This window comes from Haemaphysalis longicornis, unplaced genomic scaffold, assembly GCF_048455015.1.
Source record: "Haemaphysalis longicornis isolate Haplotype H1 unplaced genomic scaffold, Haemaphysalis longicornis Haplotype H1 scaffold_4, whole genome shotgun sequence".
Taxonomy (NCBI): Eukaryota; Metazoa; Arthropoda; class Arachnida; order Ixodida; family Ixodidae; genus Haemaphysalis; species Haemaphysalis longicornis.
The window spans coordinates 160,004,244-160,022,453 of NW_027526361.1; the positions used below are offsets into that span (position 1 = coordinate 160,004,244).

Here is an 18,210-nt window from a genome sequence, read left to right on the forward strand (position 1 = left end):
CAGCATTTTCGAATTAGTTTTTCTACTAAATAAAATCGGGTAAACGCGCCTAGAGCGGTCGAAACATGGCCTGGGGTCTCCGGACTACAATTTGCGCTAGTAATCCCGCAATGTTTACATATCACTTCAGTGTCCCTTTAATGCCCGCTTTACAATTCACGTAGTGAGAGCAGTCGGTCTTGATTTTTACACAACTGGCCAAACCGCTATTGCTCACTGAAGCTAAGGCTGACGTAGCCATCGCAAGAGTTACGTCCAATCATCAGTTTTTATTATTAAAGGGGCCCTGAAAGGCGTTTTGAGCACACTAAATTGACTAGCGCAATCGTTAGATTGGGTCGTCAACATCATCTGTGCCAAGTATTACTCTTTTACGCGCAGCGGAAAGCTCACACTTTTGTTGCAAAGTTTGTCGCTTTTTTCTCACCCTTTCCTTCGTGTTTTTGGACGCCGCCATCTTCACATGTCTACATCATCAATTCCCATGTGTTCGTCATGAGCTAGACATCCTGCTATTGGGCGGCTTTTTCACGCACTTCCGGCAAAGAGATGAGCCGTCTGCTCAGCGTCGGCTCGCCGGCTGATCTGCCAGCGGAGTGCCGGAGTGCTTGGACATTTTACGACAAACGAAACAAGTGTAAACAAACTCTTAACCGTTTGTATTGAATGCAACACGGCCATAACACGACATGAATATTATCTTACCTGAGCACGTTTCATAAAGAAAGCGTTGAAGCCCCGTGGCACTTCTTTCGTACAATCGCAAAGAACGCCCTGAGCCGAATGCCCGGGTTTGACGCATACGGTTTATTCAACTTCCAAACAATCCAGAGATGCGTTTCGAACGAACACAACGTCACAACATGCGTTGCAAGTCCGAACCGCGATTGACAGACGATGGGTTGCCTCCTTCTGCCCCTCGTAAATTCGGCACTCACCTCGCGCGCGGTTTGCGGGGACGAACAGCAAGTCACTTAACTCTGGCGCACAAGCCGAGATGGCTTTTAGCCACGCACACTGCACATACCCCATGCGAGGTTGAGAAGTACGCCTCTTGAGAAAGATAATCCAGACCATGGGAAGCACTATCCACCCACAGAAGCACGTCGCATTTCATCGCGAAACAAAGGCGCGCGTACACAACACACACACCATCGCCTCCTGTAATGACAAACGCATCTCGCACTTCCAAATGGGAGTGAGTAGTATGCCTGTAGTGCCCATATGTCGCGAGGTGGGGCCCCAAGCTGAACCGAGATCACGCAACCGTAACTGACTTCTAGAGTGGTTTGTGCCTTGTTGCCAGGGCAACTGATGTTTGATATTGTCAAAGAAATGGTGCTCGCTCCAGCGCTAGAAAGCTCAGAGCCGCGGCGGAGCATGTTTTGCCAACGTTGCCGCTCTCCACCACGCGTCGCCCCAAGCTGAACTGGCGTTTTGTGCACGGGTTCTGTATTGGCGGTGAGCGCGAACACAGGCGGCGCTGCGAAGCGCGCCTCCGTGACGTCAGCTTAGGGATTCTCGCATTTGTCGTCTGCTTCACTCAGGATCGCTCTCCCTGCTGTTTCTTTGCGCTCGGTCAACGTCTGATGCTTGTCCGCAGCAGAATTGGCGTGTGGGTAACTTTTTATCATAATAATAAGCTTAAAATCGCATACACTAGCTCATGGTGTCAATTAAAGTATAGTTTTGGATACCGCTACGGGAGAAACATTGCCGGCGCCACCCCATTCCTTGCGAAGCCGGTCCTGTGCGGAGCGCGAAGAGTCAGAGATAGACGTCAGCTTCTCATGTAAGCATTCGAACAAAAGGAACAGTCAGCTGCTAATAACCGACAACAGCGAAAATGGAAGACCAAAACAAATTCTAGGCCTTCAGGGCTGTCGGCTTTGGCAGAAGGCATCACGATTCCCGGTAATCATATGTAAGGTAAAACAGTTTTTGCAACCTTGCCGAACGCTCGAACGCGTTTTGTCACATCACTTTACGTTGTCAAGGCATGAAAGTTTGCCGACATGCACTATAGACTGCAAAAACTGTAGGTTGAGTTCCAAATAACCCAGTGTGTATATACGCGCGTGCTGATTCTATACGAGGCATCTAACCAGTACGGAGGTTTATTGAGCAAAACGAGTCACGTCTTCGTTAAATTTATAGTAACACATATATGTTTGTTAAGACCTGGAGGGATATTTCGGAACATTTTGCACAGCCATATCTTCCCGATATTCGGATATGCGTTATAGGAAAACTGCACTCAAGAGAGGAGGAGGAGTAATGGGAGGAGGGGAAAACTTTGTTTAACAATAAAATCGATCTGGTTAGTGGGCTGGGTCCTCAGTAAAAGTAATTTTCTTCAAATCATAGAACGCCATCCCGAGTAGAATAGGATTTGTTCTTCGCGCCTGGAAGGGTTGAAAAGCAATAAAGAGCTACTTGGAATTCTTCTTCGGTTTCGAGTCTTGTAATATATGCAGGTATACTATTTATTACGTTAGTTAGCGAGTATATCATGCCTTCAACACCGTAATCATGTCATCATTGTTCGAGTTGAGAGTCAGTTCGTTATGATAACGATATAATTACGATAGAAAGTCGGAGCACAAAAGCCTCCTTCGAGTACTGTAGACCACGTTGTTTAGGGCGCGATCGCGGTGGTGTAGCACAAACCTTCTCATTGTATTTGCTTGTGAATAAACAAAGCACGCTGCGGATATGCACCTTCTTGCACGCAGCCGTAATGAAAGCCAATTTGTGAAGAAGGGAATGTATGCCATACAAAATGAAGGAAATATCCACACTACGTTTGTGAGGCTCCCAAACATCCCGAAACCTCCTAATAAGAAGTTGGTGACGGCGCAGAAAAATTAATGCGTTGGGCAGAAAAAAAAGCAAAAAACATTAATCCGATACAAGACAACAACGAAAGAAACAGAAGAAAGCCGCTTTATTTCCTACTGTGCGATGAGCGTGTAGAGGCCGCTGCTTGGTACGTAGTATTAGACTGTTGAGTCTTCATAGGAGCATCTCCAAAATACTGCAGGGAAGCCTACGCATTTTGAATACTTATCGAGAAGCTCTGATCACTGATCCTCGCGAATAAGCAAGAAAGGACCAGTTACACACGATCTTCTGACCGATAATCTGAAGAAAGTTGTTCTCTATCCTTTCGTGTGTTGCAAACTTGTGGGGGATACAGCTTCAAATTATTCAGATGCGTCAGAAGCTGGCAAAATAACTGAGTCGCTAGAAATACGCTTTTTAACGCACTATAGCAACGAAGCGGGCGATTTCTAGCCCAGGCACTGTTGCCCCTCACAAGCGGAGTGTAGCAGACGACAGCGGCGCGAATCCCTAAGCCGACGTCAGAGCCAGGGGGCGCCACTCAAAGATCTCACCGCCAATAGGTTTAAAATGTCTTTTTCACATGCCGCCGGCAGAAATTACCACCGCCACAAAATAAGACCGCGCACCAGCGGGGCCACATCTGATACGGCGCTTTTTGGATAAACAGTGCGCGGTGCATGAGGGGCATGAGGGACCGAGCGCATGGTCCTCCCCGAGCGGCTGCGAGTTCGCCGCCGAATAAAAGTCACGTGCTGCCCTTCAGCAACGCACACTGCGAAAGGGCAAGGCCAGGCCGCTGCACAAATGCGGCCAGATTTTTCGTTCGCTTTTCCAGCCTTGATCGGAGTGAGGGATTCAAGGTGTCAACAAAGCTTGCCCGTAGCAGACGGCGGTATGAGCAGCGCGATAGCGGAAGTACGTCACCGCCGAGGAGCGCAGCATCATGGGAGGGAAGGCTCGCTCGCCGTCAACAGCGGAGAGTAAGTTGAAAGGAGGAGGAAACGCGACGCGACGATAATGCGCGGTTTTTGATTTACGATTTCTCAGCTAATACTCATCGCTTCAACAAAATTCTTGCGGGAGGAGATTGCTAATACATTGCTTTATTTGGTTACATGTACATCCACGCATCGGCGGAAGGTATTTCAGGACCCCTTTAACAGTGGCTCAGGCTAGTCAGTGAATGGAAGCGGTTTGGCCAGTTGGGTAAAATCATGGCAGACAGCTCTTGCTTTGTATTGTGAAATGGGCTTAGGGTAGCAGCTTGGAGTTCCGCCCGAATTAAGCCAGAGTTAGTCCAATCATCAATAATAACAATGATTAATAATTAACAGGGACTCTGGCTAGTCAGTGAGGAGGTGCATTTTGGCAGTTTGAGTGAATATCAAGAAAAACTGCTGTTGCTGCATGTTGTGAAGGGGGCATAGCAGTTTGGAATTCCGTTTGGACTGAGCTAAAGTTAGTCCAATCATTTTTACAGTTGAACCTCATTATAATGAACACTGATATAGCAAATTATCGGCTATAACGAACTAAATACAAACTTTGGTTGGTCACGCATCATTTCCGTGCCGGAAAGTGGAACTGCAAGAGCTGCACGCAATATCGGCTGTAATGAAGAAAAACCTCCCGACGCCCAAAACTGTAGAAGTAGAAAAGGCCCTTTTGTGCATGGTCACTGCGGAAACCTTTACCCTGTTGGGTGCTGTGAAAAGCCACCGTAGAAAGATCACGTCCTTCTTCAGATAAATATTAATGCAGGCCTGTTCTGTCAAATGATCTTTGCCCTGTTGTAATTTCACGCTCTCATGTTTGGGCCTATTTAGTTTGAAATGCAACAAGCAGACAGCTAAGGATTAACTCGTTTACAGTAAGTTCAAAGCCTAGAACAATGCGTTTTTGTAGCTGGTTTTTGCACTAGCCAGATTACCGATTCATTAGAGCAAAGTTTTACCTCTATAATTACAACGCCTATCGGGTGCAATAAACTAATTTACTGCCACGAAACTACTTTGTTATAATGAGGTTCAACTGTAATTATTAGTACTAAATAATAATTAGCAGTGATTATGGCTTATCAGTGCGCCGAAAGAGTAAAACCAATAAAGACTGCTCCCACCATGAGTTGCGTTTCCCCTAGACAGAACTTTACTGACAGCTGGCGTTCTGTCTGGACATAACTGTATGGAAAGCATCGAACTGTAGAAGATGATCACGTGGCATTAGAACAATTATGACCAGGCCGGTGTCTCAAATGGCTTAAAGCTCCTGGATCAGCTCGCTAAGGTGGCAAACAATTACTGGTTGATAATCGAAGAGGTCAAGAGCAGTCCAGTGCGCCAACACAAATTTAAAAAATTTTGCCGATACGTCCGCCGTATCGCTAAGAAATTTTGCGGGTACGTCCGAGTACCTTCAGATACAGCAAAAATTAAAAGGAGTGATAATAGAGGGCGCTAATCAGTACCAACAGCATTCAGTGCTGTGCTCATGCGCATATTTGCGGATCAGCCCGCAGGTACAGTTTTGAGAGGAGGGGAAGGGCGCTTGTTTAGGGTCCCATCCTGCAGAGCTATCAAAAAGTCTGTTTTTACGCAATGATCTACAGTTATAATGCTTCCCTCTAATGAGAAATATACAGTATACAGTAAACATGACACAAAAACTAACATTTCAGATCACAACAACCACGAAGCGATCACTTTTCAGATTAGTTAAGAAACAGTCCAGGCAACAGGACCACTAGGTTACTTCTTGGTGCCGAAAAGGCACATTTGAAAGTGCAACGTGGATGATGAAGGCCAGACATCAGTATGCTCGAAACGCTCGAAAGTGGCCATTTGAAGTTTTTTTTTTTTTTTTCACATCCTTCTTCTTTTTTTTTTTCACTGTCTCACTTGCCTCCAATGCCAATGACGCATTTTTAGGAGGCATTGACATAACTTGCGTAGGCAGCCGATTTGCCCACCGCGTCAAGCTGGCACATGCGCGGAGAAAACGACACTCCCTGGGCACGTAACACGAACGCACACTTGAGACGTCGCAAACCGGTACCGTTCGCCGTCGTCACAAATTCACCCGCCAAACTGAGACAGATCTCTGAGCACTGCTTGAATGTATCACAAGTAGCGTTGCAATACAGTCACAAAGGCGCCGATACAATTAACTAATACTTGCACGTTGAGGGCCAACTACCACTAATTCTTCTTTTCCTCTCTGTAGCACCTGTACAGCACAAACACAAGGCCTCCCACATTTCCACACAGACGGCTGGCTGCACCATAGCTGAAGAGTGAACCACAGAGTTAGAGTGAACTAGTATTGGCGGTGAGCGCGACCACGGGCGGCGCTGCGGAGCGCGCCTCCGTGACGTCGGCTTAGGGATTCTCGCATTTGTCGTCTGCTTCACTCGGGCTCGCTCTCTAAGCTGTTTCTTTGCGCGCGGTTGAGATTTTGTGCTTTTCCGCAGCAGACCTCGCGAATGCGCAACTTTTTTTTCGTAACAAAAGATTTAAAACAGCGTAAACTAGCTGAAGGCGTGATTTTAAGTATAGTTTTTGATACCGCTCCGGAAATAAACATTGCCGGCGTCGCCCATGCATTGCTGCGAAGCTGGTCCTATGCGGAGCGCGAAGAGTCGGAGCTAGGCGTCAGCCTCTGTGTTCAGCAGTCTTTCGTAACAGCCACAGGCTGACAACCGACAACAGCGAAAATGGAAGACCAAAACAAATTCCAGGCCTTCGGGAGCTGTCGGCTTCGGCAGAAGGCATTACGATTCCAGCTAATCGTATGTAAGGTAAAACAGATTTGGCAACCTTGCCTAACGCTCGAAACTATTGTATCAAGTCACTTTACGTTGTCACGGCATGAAAATGTGCCGACATGCACTATGGGGCGCAAATAATGTAGGTTGATTTCCAAATAACCTGCTGTGTGTATAGGCGCGAGCTGGTTTTATACCAGGCTTCTAACCAGTATGCAGGCTTATTGAGCAAAAAGAGTAACCTGTAAGGAAAACATACAATAAGGCTATGTTTGTTCAGATTTGGAGGGATATTTCGGTACATTTACCACAGCCATATCATCCCAATATTCAGATAGGCGTTATCGTAAAACTGCACTCAAGAGATGGAGGGCCAGGAGGAGGAGAAAACTTTAATAGTAAAATCGAGCTGGTTAGTGGGCAGGCTCCTCAGTTCCAGACGAGAGAGTAAGATTCATTCTTCAATTCACCGAACGTCATCCCGAGTAGGCCAGGATTTGTTCTTTGCGACTAAATGGGTTGGAAAACAATAAAGAATTTTCTGGACATATTCATTGGTTTCGAATTGTGTTATACTGAAAATTGGCATGCATACTATTTATTGCGTTAGTTAGCAAGTATATCAAGTTTTCAACACCGTAATCATGTCATAACTTTTCGGGTTGAGATCGAGTTCGTTACGATATCGATGGTTCGATAGAAATTAGGTGCACAAAAGCCGCCTTCGAGTACTGTGGACAACGTTATCTGCGCCGTAGCACATATCTTATTGCATTGAATATTCACACGAACTTTGTGAGCCTCGCAAACATCCCCAAACCTCCTAGGACGTTTAGGACGGTGCAGAAAAAATGAATGCGTTGGGCACAGAAAAAAAAAAAAACGTTCATCTAACAACAACGGAAGAAAAACACCCGTTTTATTTCCTGCTGTGCGACCCGCTGCTTAATGCGTAGCATTAGACTGTTGAGTCTTCATAAGAGCATCTCAGAAATAGTTAAGGGAAGCATACGAATTTTGAATACTTATTTAGGAGCTCTGAGCGCTGAAACTCGCAAATACGCTAGATAGGACGAGGGCGAGTTACACACAATTGTCTGAGCGATGTTCTCTGAAAGTCGTTCTCTCTCTCCTTGTGTGTTGTAAAATTGTGCGGGACAAAGCTTGAAATTATTCAGAGCCGCCAGAATCTGATTGAAAACACGCTTTTTAAAGCACCAAAGCATCAAAGCGGGCGATTTCTAGCAGAGGCACTGCTGCCAGTCAGAACCGGACGACCGCGGCGCGGGTGTAGCAGCGGGGCGAGTGTAGCAGACGACAGCGGAGCGGGTCCCTAAGCTGACGTCAGATCCAGGGGACGCCACTCAAACATCTCACCGCCAATTCTACTTCACTCTAACAGAGTGAACTGGCTGGACCACTGGTGGGAACGTGTCTTAAAATTGTTGGCACGCGGCGTGCGAACTAAACATAAAATTGTTCTTACGCAGCGTGCGAATAGGGACACCCGCGCAGATGGTGCGACAAAAAATAAGCAGCTCGGCGGCGGCGCGGCGCGGCGGCGCGAAGGTCTAACGTCGGGTGCACTTCACCCGTCGAAATGTAAAAGGCCATAAGTCATCATCGTGATTGAGTGTATTCAAATATTTAGTACACTTCAGCAATAAAATGGCCTGCGTTTCTTTTTCTTTGCGCCTCTAAACTGTCGTTCAGTGCCCCATTCTAAACCATGTATTTCTGGCTCGTGAGGTCCCTGTTCGTCAGAGGTCCCTGTTTGTCAGTCACTCTACGTTTCCTCTTATGTAACAATCTAATTATAGAGCTAACTCTAATCTCACTGGAATGCCGTTCCGCAATGTCGTTTTTATGGTCGTCTGCCCCTGGTTTTAGTGATTGTGTACGGGCAGTACATGTGTTGTCGGCAGAGATGGGCTGGAAATGAAGGTAGCGAGAGCTTGCGACTCTTTCACGAAAGCATTTTTAATGTGTCACCTCCACTATTTTACGGATTGCTATTATCCGCCGCACGAACTTGTTTGGTTAAAGTGCTCGTTAAAGTTGCGAAACCAAAACAAAGCGCCTTCCCCCTCTATGGCTTCTCTATAACTCCCTCGCTGAGCTTATCTCTCTAGCTTACGCTATTTCCCAGCGTGCATTCCGTGCATTGCTCGTCAGCCATATTAGTCTTGATGGCTTGTGCATTGGTTGTTTATGGGAAGTTTGTTTTTATCCACGACCTGCGCGCGGTGGGATTATGTGATTTCCTCTGATACGTGGAATAATGGATATATCTCCCGGCCTGCATGACAGGTAAGTTTGTGTCCTGGTGGATTGAGCGTTTCGGTGCGGGCGGTCGAAGATGCTGGTGTGTTGCTTTGCCCTCGGATCCGATCACTGGGGTCGCCGAGATGCTTGCGATACCGAGTGTTGACAGCTGTCGCGGACGGGCAACTTGTGTCGCGCGATAAGTGTCTGTGAGCCACCTGTCCGGGTCCTTGCTGGTGAGTGCATTTCAGTGCCGCATCGAGCGGCCAACCGCCCCGATCGTCCGGAGACGTACGGACAGCCCTTAGGGTGTGTCTATCCGCGTGCCTCCTTCGCGTCAAGTCGTGTTCCGCGTGGCGTTGTGGGCGCAGGAGACTTTCGTGCTGCCCAGGAACGAGTTGGCAGCTCCCGTGCAGTGCACGGACACTGTCCGATCGAGCCCCGGGGGCCCCCCGAGCGAGCGCGTTAAGCCTAAACTCGGGTGTCTGCTGGCGAGTCGACCGTCGTCCACGGAAAACACCTCTTGCAGTTGTGCCGTACAGGCGCTTTGAAGCAGGGCCCGGGTTTGTGCCAGTGGCACTCCAGACTGCGGCTCCAGCGCTGCGCGCCAGGGCCCCCGGTGTCCGCGGCGCTGCGGCAGCGATCCGGACTCGTCGCCCGAGGGGCCCAAGTGGGCGCTCCGAGCCCTGTCAGGCCAGCTTTGAATGGAGCCCGTGGCGACGAGCTTGGCCGCGCCGGCTGCTGGTGACGCCAAATTGAGCCCACGCTCGGGGCCAAGTAGCGTTGCTCTGGGAGAACGGAAAGACTTGGCCCCGGTTCCTGTCGCCAGCCATCCGTGCTCCGTTCGCGCGCAGGGGCGTGTCGGCCAAGTGGATAGTGCGTCCTTGTCCGACCGACGGGCACTGTGTCGCCGCCGGCTCAGCCGTGGGGCCTGTTTCCTCCCCGGCCCCGCCAGCCGCTGCCCAGCGGCTGAGCCCAACCCTGCCTCGCCAATTTCGAATCGGGCGTGATGCGCGAGACTGTCGTTCAGTCTGGTCGGTGCTGGCGCCCTTGTCGTGGTTGCGTGTCTCGAGACCTGCGGACGCACTCCGGAAGCCGCGCGGAGGAAAGTGCCCAGTCATTGCGGACGTTGCGGAGCAGAGCTAGCTTTGCGGAGCAGAGTTGTCAAGCTTCGGTTGTCTGCCAGGGACAGGCCCGATTTATTGTCTCGTCTATTCAGTTTCTTTGCCGGTAATTTGAAATTGGCTGGAACGAACCCCCCCTCCCCCCCCCCCCCCCCCCCCTTTTTTTTTTTCCCGGCTTCGCTTCGAAAAATGCGTGTTTTTACACAGGCGCCTAGTCGGCGTATCCGTAGCATGTTCGTTTGCGGCGGCACTGGGCAAACCCTATTTCACGGGGTGTCGGCAACGGCTGTTTCTCTGCCCCGAACCTCGCACAGTGAGCCAGTATTGAAGTGGCTGGCACCTGGGATTTCTTCGCTTATCACCCCTCGACGGGTTTTTCTCAAGGGGCCGAGAGATATGCGCTGACCGAGAAACTGCCCGATAGCAGGCGAATCACATTGTGAAAAGGTTGAAGCTAACAGCAGTCTGCCTGGGCATCTCTCGAAGCAGCACTTTTTGCATGAAAAAATGACCCCGTGTAAAGAAGCCAGTTGCAGACACCTTCTGGCGGAGGCAGCTTATTTGTATCATTGCACGAACTATGTGGAATTAAACGGAATATCTTAGGATTGCACAAAATTAAAGCTTGGGAGGAGTTTATGGTGTTAGCAAGCGGGCATGGAGAATTTTACAGCATTGGTGGCCTGCGGCCGTAGTCATCAAGCTAAGCGAGACAGGTTACAGGTGATTCAGGCTTTCGCGTCGACATCTACCTCCACAGGTGAAGTTGGGTCAGCTTTTCGAGCTTGTCAAATTGGCAGTGAAAAAAACCAGGCACTCACTTCTCTATCATTGTGGGGACTGCAACTCAAAACTAGGGGAAACACCAAGAGGAGAAGCCGGAGTGAGAAGCTTTGGGCCAGGTGATATTGCTCCCTTTTGTGCGACGCACTAAAAGGGAACAACCGGAGGATAATGAACGCATTCTTCCACAAACAGCAAGTGGACAAGAAAAGGCCAGAACGGCCAAACCAACAATGACATTGTCTTATTAACTGCAAATCCAGTCGTTGTACAGGATGTGCAGGCTCTTGGCAAGGCTAAAATGGGGGCTAGTTGGTTTTGCATCTTCTTGAACAGCGCTGTTTTAAAACAGGGCAAGAAAATAGCACACAGGACGAGACGAAGCGCGAGGTCAAAGCCAGTGATCGCAGAATGGCGAGGAACAAAATTATGCTGCACCAGAGAGAAAAAAAAAAAAAAAAGTTATGCGCTTAGGGCAGAAAAAAAAATCCAACTTGCACTCAGTAGAAACAAGGGAGAGAGAGAAAACAGTTTTCTCTCTCTCCTTTTACAGATTTCGGACTCTGCTGTCGAACGGACTCTGACTCCTGAATGAGCATGACCGTAATTTGGACTCCCCGAGGAGTAACCTAATGAAGGTAATCAAGTTAGCAGTGACTGCTGGAGGTACAGAACCAAAAAATTCCCGCGCCTTCCCGCGAGGGGAACACGAGTAAATGCAGAGCATTGGGGCCTCAGTACTGGTTGAAGGCAGTGTTGCTTCCATCGCTTCTTCCGTGATGCTGGAGTAGCAGACACGAGTAAACGTGGGAGCGAGCGTCAACCAAGGAAGGAAGGAGCAACGCAGTGACTGAAGCACGAGCGACCGCTAGCGGCTTTATATTTGCAGCGCGCGCAGTAGAGGGAGAGCGGTACGGGGGGGAGAGCGCGCATGCGCAAGCAGCGCGCGCTCTTCTACGCCCCACCGCGCTGCTATCACGCACCTGTTACGCCGAGACACGGCCGGACTGGAGGAGCGGCGAGCACGCACTTTCATATGAAAGTGCACGCCCGCCGCTCCTCCAGCCCGGCCGTGGCCGAGACCGCGACGGAGCGTTCCGGGGGTGACGAGTGAACGGGCTGACTACGACGCATGCGCGCACCTGCTGCGGACGCGGAGCTGTGGACGCCGTCCGACGCAGGAAGAGGCGAGGCTAAGAGATGCTCTGCATTTAAAAGTGATTCTGGTAAACTATCTCAGACCACAGAGAATCTACTTGAAAAGCACGGAAACATTTTGGGCTCAAGTGCAAGTCAATCGCGTGGGATTGGCTGAGCTGTCAAAATCGACGAACAAGAGCAAGATTGAGGACACTTGTGCACACAGTATGGTTAAAAAATTTGAGAAACAATAAATAATGGGGGAGTACAAAAGCAACGAACAAAGACACTCTCAAAGCAACAACAAACAAAGGGATAGAATACACTAAAGTCTCGTTAATTCGAACCGCAAGGGGGTGCAATCTGGGTTTGAATTAAAATTTCAAAATAATAAAAGTTGACGGCAACAGTACACTGCAATGGGGAAGCAGCAGGGCATGTCAGCATTTTGAAGTTTTGGAGTTGTGTCATGAGCACGTCGGTAGTGCACCCATGGTGCTGGCTGCAGGAAAGTCATTTGGTTTTGTGTAGGTGTTGGAAAAGTAGATGTGTGTGACAATTCTCTTGAAGTTGTTTAACACCAAGCTTGCCGAATAACTGGTTTGCATCCGACATTTTCATGTGCCCCATATCACGAGTTCCTGTGGCTGGCAAAGATGCATGAAAACTACCAATGGACTGACGTCCTGGGGGAAAGCCACCATGACTAAACCAGTTCTCGTAAAGACTGCAAGCAAGGAAATAAAAAAAGTGGAATGAGAAAGAACTGCACCATCATCTAGGCATGCCCATACCTTTTCTACAATTTTCCTCCAACTTTTGCAAATTGTACTACGGTGTTGAAGTCAGAAAACGTGGCAGTCTGTTTTGGAAAGCACTGATTGAAAAGGGATGACTTGGCGAGTTCTGCGTGCCTCCTCACTGGCAATGTCAGCTACCAGCAAGTCTCATGTGCAGACTTGCCTACGGAACAAGCCCTGTGGAGGGAAGTGGGAACACTTATCTGTGCACCAGGAACAGAGGTGCTGTGCAGATGCGATTAAAACCATGCCTGGCAAGCATTGAGCTGCGTGTCTCAGTAAGCACATTCTTCAAATTGCACCTTTCTTCTTTCTCCTTTTTAACGGGTGGGTGATGCCAGATGCGAGGGCTGGGCCAACAACCGACGAAAAGGGCATGCAGTGCCTTAGTCTTGCGCACATGCATTGTGCCCTCTTGGAATGTGCTTCTTCCAGACTATTCGTAGCTTTCCTGATTCGGACCGGTAGTCATCATGTAGCAGGAATTAAGCCTCAGGGGAACTGAAAATGGCTTCACCACAGCTCAGCACTAGTTGTATCTCAATGCCAAGGGGAAAATGGTACGTACTCATTAACTTTGCTGACCATTTAGGGCTGCACTTTGGGGGCAGTAGTTTCAGTGTTACTTTATGGCATTGTAATTTTCATACTGCTGTAACAGATTTAGAGTAGAAGAAGTAGAACATGCTTTGTGGCATCTTTCCGAATCGGTAGTAGCATGGCAGGAGAATGGTGCCAGAAAGCAGCGCGTGGCTGGTGCTGCTTTGGTATTTGTTTCTCAAGTCCCTGTCCATGAATTTTGCAGTAGGGTCATTCCATGCCAAATGTCCCAGCCGTAAAATCGACCATCCCGGATTTGGCCAATAAAAATTGTGGGTCATCCTTGCATGGCCCACAATGCTCCCTCGAAGTGTCTTTGTCCAAAATTTTTTTTTTCTTTTTCTAGCCGCCCTTTTACCTCCAGGGTTTAAAGCAAACTTACGTCTGTGAAAAAATTCATAATAAAGTAACTCTTCTTTTCATGGCCACCATTTTTTGTGAACATCATGTTGAGGCCCTGGGCTGTTCTATGCCGCATTTTTAAAATAGTTTTGCTTTTCTTTGCTGTGAGTACGCCATTCAGAAAATACACGATGTCGAGCATTTTCAAACATTTTTAGCAAATAAGAGCACATTCGCTCAGCCAATGAGGCAAGTGTTTCTGTATTTCAGCATTGTGGAAAATTGGTAAAAACTATATTTACACTGAAAAAAGGTGAAATGTGCGAGAAAACGTTTGTCAAACTTGGAAAAATCTCCTTAATGGCCCATTTTCACCTTGAAATTGCGCATTGTTACAATATCAGTAACAATAACAATATCAAATACAAGCCATTCACTAGCACACATGATCGCAGTTTATTCCAGAAAGTTTAATCAGAACAGTTTTTGTTTTAGCAGAGAAAAAAAATTTTCAATTTGTACAGCGGCACTACTTCACCCCGTTGTTCCACAGAGCGTCTTCTCTGCATGGCATGCGCCTGCCTGCATGAAAGAGGCGCGAGCCAGTGGGTTCGCGCTACCAGAACACCTTTCCCGCAATGGTATTTCGTAGCGCCAGTACAGGAAAAAGGAATAATTCGCGTGTTGGGGAGAAAAGTACAACGTGGAGCTAGCGGCGGTGCGCCCATTCCATGAGTACCGGTAACTGAACGGCAGGCAGGACATGGATGTGCATTTAAAGCATCGGGTTATGCAATTCCTGCTAACGCATTCAAATAAATCCGTTTAGCTCGATGACTCCGCCGCTGTTTATTTTGGAATTTTCGGCATACTTAAAAGATACCACGTACAACATACCCAGCTTCTTTAAATGCACATCCATGTCCTGCCTGATGTTCAGTTACCGGTACTCATGGAATGGGCGCACCGCCGCTAGCTCCACGTTGTACTTTTCTCCCCAACACGCGAATTATTCCTTTTTCCTGTACTGGCGCTACGAAATACCATTGCGGGAAAGGTGTTCTTGTAGCGCGACCCCACTGGCTCGCGCCTCTTTTATGCAGGCAGGCGCATGCCATGCAGAGAAGACACTCTGTGGAACAACGGGGTGAAGTAGTGTCGCTGTGCAAATTGAAAATTTTTTTTCTCTGCTAAAACAAAAACTGTTCTGATTAAACTTTCTGGAATAAACTGCGATCATGTGTGCTAGTGAATGGCTTGTATTTGATATTTGTACTACGAGCACAACAATGCGCAATTTCAAGGTGAAAATGGGCCATTAAGGAGATTTTTCCAAGTTTGACAAACGTTTTCTCGCACATTTCACCTTTTTTCAGTGTAAATATAGTTTTTACCAATTTTCCACAATGCTGAAATACAGAAACACTTGCCTCATTGGCTGAGCGAATGTGCTCTTATTTGCTAAAAATGTTTGAAAATGCTCGACATCGTGTATTTTCTGAATGGCGTACTCACAGCAAAGAAAAGCAAAACTATTTTAAAAATGCGGCATAGAACAGCCCAGGGCCTCAACATGGTGTTCACAGAAAATGGTGGCCATCAAAAGAAGAGTTACTTTATTATGAATTTTTTCACAGACGTAAGTTTGCTTTAAACCCTGGAGGTAAAAGGGCGGCTAGAAAAAGAAAAAAAAAATTTTGGACAAAGACACTTCGAGGGAGCCTTGTGGGCCATGCGAGGATGACCCACAATTTTTATTGAACAAATCCGGGATGGTCGATTTTACGGCTGGGACGTTTGGCATGGAATGACCCAGTAGCAATCTATGCTTTGAATTTGCTCGGAGGCTTAATGAGCGAGCCTGTTGGTGGCTTGAGGCATGTTCAGCTTGTTGTAATCTTAATCTGCTGCCGACATTGTCGTGCACAATTTTGGGGCCCCTTGCATTGACTGCTGCAGGGCGTTCTCACCAGACGTGATGTCCTGTTTTGTGGTGTCAAATATCCCTAGATGCAGAACTTAGATTCCGGTAATTTTAAGCTTTGCTCTGGGAAGGATACACAAGAGCGGTTTTGCTTCCAACACAGCCTCCTAACACTGTAGTCGACTGTAAAAGGATGTCGTGACCGACGAGTGAATGAGCAAAGCTCTTTGGGGGCGGGGCATGACGTGGTACGGCAAAGGTTGCGCAGGCAAAGCCACTTGACACTGGAATGCCACTGTGCTGGAAAGGGGCTCCTGGTGCCTGCCCCAGCTTTTGGCAGCTTTCCCCCACCGGAGGCACTGCTGCTTTGAAAAAGAAAATGTGGGCAGCTCAGAACAGTGTTCAGGATAGGGATGGCGGCAGGATGTTGAGCATCGAGGCGAAGCAGCGGAAGGCACGAGGTAATGTCGCTCGTGCCATGTGTCTTTGAAAGGGTGGGCCCGTGTGCGCTCGTGACAGGGTGTGTGCTGTGCTGCTGGCTAGAATGCTAGGAGGGCAATAATATTTACCACTCGCAAAACGGGACACTGAACTGTAATTGTTCTGCTCCTATTTGATGCGCCCTGATGTAGTTAACCGGCATGCTCTGCCTAATTGGTCAGGCCTCTTCATACGTGCCACTGCAGTCTTCTGGTGGGGAGGCACCTGAGGCGTAAGACTTTGACTTTGGCCAGTGCGGGGTGACTGTAAACAGCTTCTGTTGCGACAGGCGCTGCTCATCGGATAAACAGATAGGAAGTGCATTGTTACGGCCAGCGCTGAGAACTTGCTGAAAGGTAGCAATATTATGAAGTGCACTCTTTGTTTAAAAAATGCTGGTAGATGGGTTATGCAACTTGTAGCCTGGGCTACATGGTCTAGACGCTGAAAGCTAACTGAAATTCAAAACAGCGCAAAAAGACTGGACAACAAACGACAACACACGGCACTGCTTACTAGCAACTGGTTGGTTTATTCCGCGGCTTGCGAATTACACCCAAGGCGGGACGGAATCGCGATAAAAAAGAAGTGCATCCAAAACATAAGATCTATACTCGTGCATTGACCAAATGTTAGCAATGCTGATACAGCGCAGCGATATAAGACGTGGCCAGAGGCGCGCGGCAAGGAAAGGCAATCCTGAACAGTTTTTTTTTTATGAATCCAGATGGCGGATTTCCTTACCTAGTAATTCAACAGAGGGCTTACTAACACAATCGCCGCCTGCCTTGTCAATGAGGTACGCTTCATAGATTTCACGCTCACGCTGACCCTCATACATTCTCTAGCAACACGCGTATCATGGAATCGTGGAATCTGACCCGTGGTAATGACAGTGGAGGCAAGGTTGCTGCCAGTACTGATGCACTGATTAGAAGTGTTACAGCTGTTATCAAAATCTGAAAATAAAGTTTTGCTTCAAACTCCTTTTAAGGGACCATAATAATGGTTCACCTTTGAACAGTTGTCTCAGTAGTGGATGAAATATTTTCAAATTGCGTATGAAAAAAAAAGAACGACACAGCGGTAAGTACAGGACGAAAAGAGGATGAAAATGAGGTACACAGACACTGCCTTTGTTGTCCTTACATCCTGGTCTTGCAAGCACAAATCAAGTGGCCCGGCTTTTCACTCGAGTGCATTTCTCGATTGCCTCGCACTGGCTTGAGGGCCAGAGATGCTGACACAGCCGTTGGGCGTTACTCAGCATTGAAATGGAAAAAGTGGCAGTTGTCCCCCAATGAGCAGCTGTATGCGCAGGTATGGTTTTCTGCCTTCCGTAAAAGCAAAGGAGACCTTGTAATTCCTTCTCTTGTCGACTTGCAAGGCAGTCCTTTGGTTTGAATAACAGCTACCAGCACATGTGCAATTGGTCAGCCAGCCATGCATTGGTGCTCTTGCTACTGCTACTCTCTGTTCTCACTTGTGGCATGAAGGCCACTTAAACGTCTCACCACAGGGAAATGCTGTACCGCACACAGAGTGGTACCTGCACGACGTTGCACTTAACAAGGAACCTGCGGGATAGCCGAACGGCCTATGAAAGTTCGTGTTTTCGGAGCCCTAACCGGAGTGAAAGAAGGGGGGCGGGGGCAACCATGCCCGGCAACCGAACGGGACCACAGATGGGGAAATGCCAGCTAGCTCGCTGATAAAGGCAGCCGTTCACTGCAGCCTTTGAGTTTCGCCTTTTGTGCGACAATACCGTGCTGCAGCTAGTGAAGTCTCAATGTTCAAGTGGAAGGTCGCATTGCTGTAAACTGATGAGACACGGTGAGGTACGCAGTGAGGTGTCACACGTCTGACGGAATACCTACCCAAGCAGAAATTGTTGGCATTGGGAGTTAAAAAAACAGAAGCGAGATTTGCGTAGCTTTTTATTTATTTATTTATTTATTTGAGTATACAGCAGACCTTCTTGTATACAGGGTATACAGGGTATACAGGGTATACAGACAGGGGTAAAGCAGGGTATACAGACAACGATGTCACGCATAGAAAGGCACCGACTCAATCCTGCTTGCTAGTTTGCACACGCACTAGTAGACACAAGCTGTTTGCTGGTAGGAAATCGTTAGAGCA

General features: G+C 48.1%; 1 protein-coding gene across 7 annotated transcripts in view; it reads left to right on the forward strand.

Moving 5' to 3' along the window:
• The first annotated feature begins 8,761 nt into the window (after window positions 1–8,761).
• LOC144179475 (rho guanine nucleotide exchange factor 11-like) overlaps window positions 8,762–18,210 on the forward strand; it is a 207,175-nt gene continuing 197,726 nt past the window's right edge. For 5 of the 7 annotated variants that reach the window (XM_077707844.1, XM_077707846.1, XM_077707845.1 and 2 more), the window contains exon 1: window positions 8,765–8,920. Coding sequence is in view for 2 of the 7 variants with exons in the window: in XM_077707850.1 (XP_077563976.1) it covers window positions 8,892–8,920 (29 nt within the window). In the remaining 5 variants the exon portion in view is untranslated. Of the gene's footprint in view, window positions 8,921–18,210 lie in introns of all 7 variants that reach the window. The other 2 variants (XM_077707850.1, XM_077707847.1) reach the window with 2 other exon arrangements.